Source organism: Fundulus heteroclitus, chromosome 4, assembly GCF_011125445.2.
Source record: "Fundulus heteroclitus isolate FHET01 chromosome 4, MU-UCD_Fhet_4.1, whole genome shotgun sequence".
In the NCBI taxonomy this organism is placed as follows: Eukaryota; Metazoa; Chordata; class Actinopteri; order Cyprinodontiformes; family Fundulidae; genus Fundulus; species Fundulus heteroclitus.
The window spans coordinates 27,551,871-27,562,977 of NC_046364.1; the positions used below are offsets into that span (position 1 = coordinate 27,551,871).

The 11,107-nt window shown below is 43.4% G+C and overlaps 1 protein-coding gene across 1 annotated transcript; it reads right to left on the minus strand.

The window, feature by feature from the left end:
- Positions 1 to 765: 765 nt before the first annotated feature.
- lins1 (lines homolog 1) lies at positions 766 to 7,089 on the minus strand. The gene is made up of 6 exons (XM_012861635.3): positions 6,647 to 7,089; positions 6,481 to 6,570; positions 5,495 to 5,627; positions 4,628 to 5,203; positions 2,720 to 2,903; positions 766 to 1,458 (listed from the first exon to the last, which is right to left on the minus strand). The coding sequence occupies exons 1-6, from the start codon at positions 7,022 to 7,024 to the stop codon at positions 777 to 779; spliced, it is 2,043 nt and encodes a 680-aa protein (XP_012717089.2). The 5' UTR covers positions 7,025 to 7,089; the 3' UTR covers positions 766 to 776.
- Between the last annotated feature and the right edge of the window lie 4,018 nt (positions 7,090 to 11,107).

An 11,107-nucleotide genomic window follows, 5' to 3' on the forward strand; every position in this document is an offset into this window, starting at 1 on the left:
CAGTAAATATGAGCTGTTTTAATGAGCTCATATTGGAGTCGGATGTGTTGAAGCAGAGGCGCATCTAAAAGTTGCAGGACAGCGGCCCTTGAGGGCTGGAGTTTGAGACCACTGGTTTAGACCAATTTGAAAATGACATTTTTGGTCCCTAAAATAATCAAAGTGTTTCTTTCAAACTTTGGAAGAGCTAGAAAATAAGATGAAAACTGTATATCTCCGGTAAGGAGGTAACAGTGGTTGGATGAAGGAATAGTCATGGCAAAAGAACCCCCACAACAAGCTTCAGCTGTTGAACCGATGGTCCATTTTTGGACTGTAAAACACTAACACTTACAGAGGACTTCATAGTTAATGTAATAACAGTTAGATGTGCATTGTTCCAGTCTTCTGGTTCACTCAGAGGTAATTTACTAATCTGATCCATGCTGCCAGTTTCCTTTTAGAAGGGAGAGGCTTTCTAGTTCAACCTTTCCAAACAAGTCATCAGTCTTTTACTAATTGTGCCTTCATAAACTTTAACATTTAAAGCAAAATTTCATTATTTTAGATAGAAACGAGAAAACAGTTTTGTGAAGAACTAAAGGTGTGTTTTTAGATGGAATATGGTTGTGTGTATTTGTACGTGTGAGTTTAGCATTTAGACCGGTTCCTTTTTTAATATGTTCTAAAATTATAGAAGGGGTGTTTGGTGACAGTAATACCTTGAGTTGGAAATATTTTACTCTGGTAGGCTAATAAAGTTTTCAAAGACAGTTATTTTTTCCAATTAAAAAAGTTTATTTTTGTGAAAGTGCAGGCGGCGACCTCTGATGATAGTTTTCTATGTGTGCTAGAAGCTTCAGAAGCGATGAAGGGTTGTACGGGAAGAGTTTCTTAGTCTGCAGCCTGGTCACCACCGCTCTGAGCTCTGACAGACAGGAGACCACCCTACACAGCGTATCACAAGCCCCTTGCTCCAACAGAGCTGCTGCAGTCGGACACTCCTGGTCACTTTGTACCACTGATGTACTGGGTTTGGTTTTCAGCTCGGAGCTAACATCACCCATTACTGCTGTTGGGGATTCAGACTGTTTGTTTGGGTCAGGGGTTTCCTCACCGGACTCATCCGAACTATCGTACTCTACAATTCGAAGCCCTACACCCAAGCTGGACTCTTCCAATGTTGGAGCAGAGCCGCCAGGCCGGAGGCCTTCGCCGGGCTCAGAACCATGGGAGTCAGCGAGAGGCACGGTCCTGTGTCCACACGCGGCAGTAAAGCCCAGCCAGTCGGCCTGGAGGTACTTCAGGTAGCGAACAAAGTACTCCAGGAAGCAGGTTTCAGAGGAGATGAGGAAGTCAAGGAGGATGCTGTGATCGAAGGAGAGGCTCTGCAGCAGGAGCACAAAGTGGCAGTGAGGGTTGCATCCTGATGCACACGCTTCCTCCAGGATGGAAAAATCCTCCAGCCCTGAACATTGTCTGAAAGAAGAGAAGAAGAGTAAAAAAAGACTGCACCAGAAAACTACCTCCACTACAAACATCACGTAATCCCAACCCACTTACATTTTCACACTTGTTGTAGTTTCATTGTGTCTTTCAGCTTTCAGCAGTTTATTATTATTATATTTTTATTAGAGCGCTGCAACACTTGTAGATAACAGTTATACCCAAAACTATTCACACCCTGGCTGTGAATAGAATATTACTGGAAGTAATGTTTGAGTTGTATAATGGTCCTGACAGGGTCCTGACCTGGATCTGATAGTGGAGACTCAGGTCAGGTGATGTAAGGACGTATTCCACCTCAAAGACTTGGACCTCATCATCAAACTAATTCAGGATTTGCATTGTGAATGGATTGAACACATGCAAAGGGTGTTGTCAATTAATCAAGCTAATTTGATCTCATTCCACATTGTTTAAGATGAACTTTGGTTCTCTAACTTGGTTCTGCAGTGAGCCAAGATTCAGTCTGATGACAGTTTTCAGCCATTTTATTTTGTCCTTTTTTATTTTGTGTGTACATAGCTCCTTACCTTTTTTTTATCTTAATTTTGCCTAGTAGTTTTAGAACAGAACGCTCTGTGAACTAGAGTGTGATTAGGTGTGAAGTGCCTCCTTTAGGTTTAAAGACACAGCACCAAAACAAGTTGCTCTTAGACGCACCTCAGAACAGGGATAAAAAGGTGAGCGGGACGGTAACTTAACGAGGAATTCAGACCAAAGCGTTGCAGACCACAACTGAATGATTTCAATGTGAAAAGGGGAACTGAAAAGCATGATCTGTCTCCTTTGATAAACCATGAATACAGATGCTTCTTTTTCAGCTGATATCCTTTTCCATTGTGTCGTGTTTTGAGAGACGCCCATCTCATTTCCAGTCAGAAACAAACTTCTTGGTTGAGTGAAACTTATTTTAAATCTAAATCTGCCGACCGGTATAAATCATTTTGGGCATAACCATACACCATTTAGACATCTATTACAACCTTCCTCTGGATTTGTACTTTTGTTGATTATTTGGACCAGAGGTGAACTGCAGCTGTGAAATCGTAACAAGCACTGAATCAAACATTTGATGGTGAATTAGGTATTTTCAGTGATGGAGTTGGAAGGTCTCTAGTGGAGATTCTCCCCACGTTCTGTGGCTACGCGCTCTTTTATCAATTCAACTAAATCCATTTCATCAGAAAGCAGTTAAACACAAGTTAATGACTTGTCCAGCTATCAAGTGTTTTACCTGTAGCTGAGGAATATGGAGAGGAATGCACTGGCTGCCTCCATCAGGTCATCATCCTGTTCTCCAAACAGCAGGCTGATCCAGCTGCAGGGGTGAGTGACTTCAACCTGAGAGGCATTGCACCGCCTCAAGAAGGTCCACAGACTGCCTAGATATGAGTTAACCTCCATTCTACTGTCCACTCCTGCAGGGAACACAGAAATAACAGGGTTACAGTTCCCAAATTATACAAATGATTTTCATCCCAGGGAAATAAAACCCTCCATCTGGCCTATCTCCTCACTTCAGACTTACTGTATGTTACATACAAGGTAAAAAACACCTAAAGATGTATTGATCAAGCCATTCCTGGTCAATAGCTACTTACAGTTTTCTTTACATATCTGACCTGTCAATTCCATGTTTTATTCTATCAATTAAAGCAGGAGACATATGCTATATGTTCTTAGAGCTACGGGTTTTAAATTCAGAATTTCAAAGATGATCCTTCATTCAAAGATGATTACACTTTCACCAGGCATGGTGTCAACACTTTGAACCTGCTTGTAGTATGTAGCACAGAGAGATGAAACGCTGCCTCTCTCCCACCCAATGCTGCACACTGCCTTTCAGCTGGCTGAAAGAAGGCTGCTACGCGTTTCATTGACTTACAAGAAGGCAGGGCTAGTTTATTTTTAAAGCAATTTTCGGTAACAAGACAATTCAAAGTGCTGTATGTTACTTCTCTTAGGTGGTTAGAAATATTTCTAGTCTCAAAAAAAAAAAAGGAAAAGTTATCATTTGGAAAATAAAGCAGCAGCACTCACTCGTTTTAAAGCCGCAGTTGGGATTCTGAGAAAACCCTGGACTTAGCCTGAAAACAGAAACAAGCACACCTTGCCCTCTCCCTCCACAGCTCCTCCCCCACAGCGGAGCCTGCCATGCTGCTCCCATGTTTACCTGTCTGTTTTCTGAGCAGGTGTCACTCCAGAAATCAGCAGTTTTCCTGTAAAGCTGGTTGTTTCTCCACCATTTCTCCACACAGCTGGTGTCCAGCAGTAATCTGGAGTTAGAATGGTGGTAGGGCTGTGTGGAGAAGGGGGTGTGAGCAGTGCACAAAAGAGTGATAGACACTGCTAACAACCAATCAGAGCCAGACAGTCCTCCTGGCTCTGATTGGTTGTTTCTGACTGGGAGCGGTGCATTTCTGCAGATGGTAGTAGGACCACTGGGAGGAGCCTGTGGGGCTGGATTTTTTTCACAGATTATTCATCTCATACTTTACGGTCAGGGCATAGCGCTAGTTTTAACAAATATGTAAAAAGTTTATTTTTTACAAAAGTTACCTACTGCAGCTTTAAGGAAAAGCTGTTTCAAACTACGGTGTGAATACAAGCAGCTGACTGCAGGCTCTACCTGAGCAGGCAAGCCAACATCACAGTAATTTATGGGATCGTATTTTGTGCAAGAGGTTGGAAAACTACAGCTACATTCAGTAGAGATCTATTCTTGTCCTCAAGTCAGTGTATCAAAAATAATAAAATGTATTTCTATTTTACATAATACATAAGAATTAACTTCTACATTTCTTCTTTAAAGATTTCCCATTTTAATGTCATCTCATTGATAAATGAGATAAGCAACTGCAGCATACACAAACACAGAGCCACACATTGATACTGAAGGGAAATTTAGATTCCAATTAACTAAACATGCCCATTTATGGAGCGTGGGAGGGGTATTGGAGGACCCTGAGAGAATCCTTGTGTGCACCTTGAGAACCTACAACTCCATGCAGGAATACCCTAGCAGACATTTTAACTCTAAAAACTAAAATATTAGCTGTGATCCAACAGCGTTAACTAACAAACCACCATCCAGACTTATGACTACCAGCAAAAGCACGTTGTCACAGAATTGAACTCTGACCTGCAGCAGCTGTTTGGAAGTGAAGCTCTACAGACTTGAGAAGAACCAGGCTGACTGCCCTCAGCAGCGTCCCGTCTGGTTTCAGGCCTTCGTTTTGCTGCCTGCGTCGGGCCCCTCCAAAGAAAACAGCATGCTCCACCTGAACACTCTGCAGCCAGTTGTCAGCCACCGCCTTCAAGACGCTCTGAGCCAGCGCACGCCCATCGGCACTGGGACCCCTGCGCTCCCGTGCCGTAGACAACACCCCCTCCAGGGACCAGTCGTCTCCAAGCTTCTGAAGCAGAAATCTCTTGAGGAGCAGCAGGATTCGCTTTTTGACAAAGTACTCAGAGCGGCTGCTGACAATCGTCAGGAGGGCTGCCGAGTGGAGTCCAGGTATTCTCTGGCTTCTCAGGGGGACCCCGCCCCCACGCGTGACAGCCGCCATAGTCAGCACCTCCAGCAGGTCCAACAGGAGGCAAACCGTGGTTCCCCAGCGGCCGCTGAAGGAGACCTCTGTTCCGTCGGCAGGAAGCAACTTGCAACAAAGAGCAATCAGGCTGCAGTCAAATGTTGCCACGAGTTCTCCGAGGAGCACTGGGGAAAACACGCAGAATGTTAGACGCAGAAACAAAGAGACAGAAGGTACAGCTCAATAAATCCATTTCAAATCTGATGTAATGTACAGGAGTTTACTTCTGGGATCTTTCTTAGATAAACACAAAAGAAAATTTAAGGGAACTAAATGATATCAATTTCTCTAAATCAGTGACCATCCATCAGCTCTGTATGCATGAGTGAAGTGTTCAATACAACCCCCCCCCCCCCCCCCCCAACAAAAACTGCCACTGCTGCCTGCTAGGATATCCAGAAACAAACAGGAAGTACCTGGATGGGACTGTCTGAGAAGCTTTTTGAGGACCTCGGTGAGTGACCAGAGGCAGGCATCCAGTTCAGGAGCAGGAGGAGAGCTGCTGAAAGCCTGCACACACGTCCACTGCCAAGCAGGACTCACTGTTCCCTGAGGAGGTATTATACACAGTTTCACTTTAAAATACACAGCTGATCAACATCAGGAGACCTCAGATTTACAGGTATTAACATTTCCTGCTGCTGAATCATGACTAAGTTGGAGGTTTCTCTCCAAAAGGCAAAAAAGAAGAAACAGGAGCCAACGACGAAACAGATGGAGGAGGCCAATTATTTAGAACTGCATGTCAACATCAGCTGATCAGAAGTTTAAAACCATTAGTCACCATCTAAAAGCCCAAAAAAAGCTAATTCATGACGTGGGAGGAGACATCGTGTCCCATCGCTGTAGGGATGGAGTGCTGTGATTGGCCTTGCTCATGGAGCTCAACAATCCTGCAACATTCCAAGACAGAAAACTTGATCATCCTACACCTTCAGAGAGTCGCGTTAATGCCGGTCAGGAAAGGCCATAAAAAACTGATTTATGCACAGATTGGGACTTTTTAAGGCAGTAGCCTTCAACTTCTGGCCAGCTGATGAACACCTGCTTTGAGTGTAAATGCAGTTTTCAATAGCCTCCCTACTTTCTAACTTTGTATGTGTGTGTGTGTGTGTGTGTGTGTGTGTGTGTGTGTGTGTGTGTGTGTGATATTTCTTAATTTTCATAGCTGTTGCACATTCTGAAGAGATTGCTCTAAATTTAGCAACTAGACGTGCATAAGGAAATCTGTCATCGCATTTACCAGAACATAGATTTATTTGTATATTGTTAGTTGGCATAAAAAGGTCATGACACTGAACACCTGTGAAGGTAAGGACGTATAGGAGCCCTCGTAGGTCTAACTTCCCCGGCTTGTTTCTGGTCTAACAGCACCAGGGATCCTTTCATGGCATTTACTCACAGATGTGCTGAGCAGGTAGAAAACGCACTCGGATGCGGTCTTTGCAGCCAGATGTGAGATCAGCTGGTCCTCGGCCCGGAAGTGGTGCACCTGCAGGACAAAGCGGGTTCTTGGTTAACTGATTCCACCTTCCCGGGTGTCCGTGACGGGTTTCCCCTGAGCTTACAAGCTGGGCCATGACGTCCATGTGTTCAAGCAGCAGCCTGAGGATGGCCGCCCAGCTGTCTCCGTGCAGACTCTGAGCAGACACCCAGCAGCAGATCTTCCCCAGCAGGCTCACACTGAAGCCTGTCAGCTCCCACACCGCGTCAGCGCTTTGCTCTGCCTGCCCTCCAGGAACCTGTCCACAAACGCCGGAGAAGAGCAGCTCTGCCACCTGAGCGGCGCTCAGTGCAGGAGGTGATCCTCTGAGGAGGCAGCGGTGACAGTCCTCCAGGCAGCAGAGCAGCTCTCTGCAGGAGGACGGTGCACTGCTCTCTGCGAGCTCCATGCTTCCTCTGTGTGACGCACAGGCGTCTGCTAAACAACCATCACTAAACTTCATCCATAATCAGTCACCAACAAGCCATGGCTTTTTCTTCTTCTGTGAATGTTAATGATGGTTGGAAAACAACATGAACGCGCATTACCGCCACCTACTGGAGAGGCGTGTGAATCTAAAGTCGATCTCAAAGCAAGTACAAAGAAAAGAAAACACACAACCCCTATCAAATAAATGACTCTTCCCATTCCTTTTGCCACCTCTCCTTTATTTCTCTCCTTATTGTTCCCTTTTATTCCGTAATACTGGTCTTAATTATTATTGCCTATGGTGCAAATAGGCCAAGGAAGAACTGGAATCTGAACAAATTAGAGATTTTAATGGACTGACCTTTTCAATCCACTGCAAAGCTAACAGAATTGATATTTTCTTCCGTATGCACTGAAATGCCATCACTAACTGTTTTCCCTACTGATACCAATGAAAGCTTTTCCAACCTAAGTTGTATTTTTTAAGCACCTCTGTATAGTCGAACATAGTTAAGATATTGGTTGATATAATTCTGTATTGTAGATGCATCTAGAATGAAATATCTATCCTTTCCGTTTCTTTATAGTAATGTAAAAAACATGTCTTCTTCTTCCAAAAAAGATTAAACAATAAAACAGCTGGACTTCTATTCTGAAGCTGAAGACATTTCACTTCCTATCCAGGAAGCGTCCTCAATTCAAAATGTCTGGAGTAGTGTGGAGTTCCAAGCTTCATAGACGTGCTGGCGAGGTCTCGTTGGAATTTAGGAACCTGCAACTGATCGCCCCTCACAATGGAGAGTCGTTAGGCTCATTGTTTGCCTGGCTCACAGGAGGAATATTGTGGTTACATGCATGGAGGTGTGAATTAGGGTGAAACTTAGCAGGAATCAAACTTATAGCTGTGTTGTAAGTTTTTGAAAGATGAAACCTGAGTCCTCCTCTGTTTAAAGTTGTTTTTTCTCGCTTTACGTAAATGGCTTCCTTCACCCATCCCTCAAACCATCTGTTTTCTTTGTCCAAAATGTGAACATTTTGGTCCTCACAGCAGTGGTGGGAAGTAATAAAGTACAAGTACTTTGTTACTGTACTTAAGTACAATTTCCGTGTATCTGTACTTTACTTAAGTATATTTAATAATGGATACTTTCTACTTTTACTCCACTACATTTAACAGTAAGTATCTGTACTTTTTACTTCACTACATTTCTATACAGCGTTTCGTTACTCGTTACATCCAAGACGCATTTCGGTTTTTTGATTTGTTCGTTAGTTTGAAAGTATCCAATGGCAAGAGCAGAATCAGTCCGCTGAACCAATCCAAAGCGGGAAATAACCATTAGGCCCTCCCTCAAGAAGAGCAGCACAGTACGCAGGACCTGCAGAATCATTAACTCCCAGAATGGAGTCCAAGGATAGTCATCCTCCAGAAGACCTGCCCCACCCATGGCCTTATTTAAAAGATTTCTTTGAAATAACTGGGTCAAAAAACGCTGCCTGGAGATTCCAATGCCGCCTTTGCCTCTCCCGAAAGCATGAAATTCTATCTTTCAAAAATTCACCATCAAATTTGAAAAAACATATAGAAGTAAGTTAAGTTGCTAAATGCTATCGATGTTAAAATAATTTGTGTTAGTGAAGTTTTATGTAATCTTAGCAAGCTTTTTGTTGAACTCGACTGCAGTAAATAAATACGATTACTGTATATTGTTATAAGCTAGCATGAACTTGCAAGTAACAGTGAATACTGCGGTCGTGATCACGTCTCCCGCCATGAATGTTACATATAAGTTGACGCTAAACTCCTTCACGTCCTGGTTATTAAATAAATGTTAGCGCCATTAAAATAATCTCCATGTAACAGTTACAGTTAAAACTAAATACGATAGGTACACTTAATGACATTATATAAGCCGTTAGGTATTATGCTTGGCAAGTACTTTTACTTTTAATACTTAAGTAGTTTTAAAAGCTTGTACTTTCTTACTTTTACTTAAGTAAAATAATAAAGTGGTACTTTGACTTTTACTTGAGTAAATTTTTGTCTGTGTATTTGTACTTTTACTTAAGTACATTGTATGAGTACTTTCTCCACCACTGCCTCACAGAGTGTCCTTTGTCCTTAAGGTGTAGGTGGACAGCAGAGTCTTGTCCTGAGGAGGTAGCTCTCCTGTGTTGAGCCATGCGTCTGTGGAGAGGTTGTTTGGTTTCTCCAATATAAAGATCAGAACATTCCTCACTGCACTGAACTGCATACACCACTCTGTTCATCTTAGGTTTGGGGGTTTTGTCCTTAGGATGGACCAGCCTCTGTCTGAGGGTCCTGTTTGGTTTGAAATGTACTGGCATTTTGTGTTTAGAGAAAATCCAAATCCATAGTCACATCTACCTGATAAATGTTTTCCTATCATGAATAATGTCTCACTTAGTCCATAATGTCAAATTCTAAGTCTTGAAATGATTATTCCCTCTTTCCTGTTCCTTTCGGCTTTCCTAATATCTTCAATTTTATGCTGAATTCTATAAAACCATCCTACTTTGCTTTCTTATTTCCATGTTCTTTGTTTTATCAGACTTTAATATTGCATGTAAATCTGATTAAAGAGCGGGTTCCACGACCTGAAAAAGGAGCAGATGTCCTATTCATCCAGGATGTGGGAGAAGATGAAGAAACAGATCAATACCTGCCATCTCAGTCTGCCTCCGGCGTGGATCTGAGCCATCTCACTGACGATCAACGCCATGAGGTAAAAACTCTCATTATTTCAGATATATTCAGAGAAAATCCAGGCCAGACGACTTTGGTGGAACATAATATTGTCCTGAAAGAGAAGGCGTCAGTCAGACGCATGAGTTACAGGGTACCTGAACGTCTCCTGGGAGCTTTGAAGAAGGAAGTGGACATCATGCTGTCCCTGGGAATCATTCGGTCCTCAAAAAGTTAGTGGTGCAGTCCAGTTGTGCTGGTTCCCAAAAAGGATGGCGCTATAAGGTTTTGTATTGAGTTTAGGTATCTGAACTCTGTTTCAAAGTTTGATTCTCACCCTACACCACGAGTGGATGAACCTATGGAGCGTCTGGGAAAAGCTAAATATTTATCCACCATTGACCTCTCTAAGGACTGTTGGCAGGTTGTTCTCAGTGAAGGCTCAATGATGGTTGCTAACAGCTTTCTGCACTTCATGGGGGCTGTTTGAGAAAGCCATTGCCACTTTCCAAAGACTGATGGACCAGGTACTGTATGGTCTTGCTGATTATACCAGTGCATAGCTTGATGACTTTGTCATTTACAGTGGAACCTGGAAAGAACACCTGACACATCTGAGGACAGTTTTGGACCGACTGAATTCAGCTGGTCTCACAGTTAACCCAGCGAAGTGTTCCCTGGTCAAGATGGAGACTCAATACCTTGGTTTCACAGTTGGAGGTGGGGTTATAAAGCCACAAGTAGATAAAGTCAGAGCTATTTCATCTGCTCCTCTTCCACAGACCAAAAAGCAGCTGAGATTCTTCCTTGGGATGGCCGGCTTCTACAATCGCTTTATTGCAAACTTTTCTGCTAGAGCGGCTGCCTTGACGGATTTGACAAGTTCACGATGCCCAAACCAGGTTCAGTGGAATCCAGAAGCTGTTACAGCTTTTAAGACATCCAGCAATCTCTGAGTGAGAAACCAGTTCTCCATTGTCTCAATTTTGGAAAGGATTTTGTACTACAAACAGATGCTTCTGAAAGAGGTGTTGGAGCAGTGCTTCTACAGGACTCACTGGAGGGCCAGCATCCTGTAGCCTACATCAGTCGCAAGCTGTTACCCTGGGAAGAACGCAATGCCACAGTGGAGAATGGGCACTTGATTCCTTCAAGTACTACCTTCTTGGAAGATAGGTTATCTTGCAGACTGACCACAAGGCACTGCAGTGGCTAAACCGCATGAAAGACACTAATAGAAGGATTACCCGGTGGTACCTGGCTTTGCAGCCATATCGGTTTAAGGTCCAGTACATCCCTGGGAAAGAAAATGTGACGGCTGAATTTCTCTCTCGTTGTCCTAGTAACAGTTTCAAAGAAGGGGAGTGTGATGGCCATTCCTGCAGGTACCCAGAGAAACACCCCGTCATC

What these genes read in the sequence shown, in the direction of transcription:
- lins1 (XM_012861635.3), bottom strand. Translation starts at nt 7,024, where the DNA reads ATGAAGTTTAGTGATGGTTGTTTAGCAGACGCCTGTGCGTCACACAGA. An exon ending in TCTACCTGCTCAGCACATCT is followed by an intron (nt 5,628 to 6,480) that starts GTGAGTAAATGC and finishes ATACCTCCTCAG; the next exon opens with GGAACAGTGAGTCCTGCTTG. An exon ending in TCTCAGACAGTCCCATCCAG is followed by an intron (nt 5,204 to 5,494) that starts GTACTTCCTGTT and finishes TGTTTTCCCCAG; the next exon opens with TGCTCCTCGGAGAACTCGTG.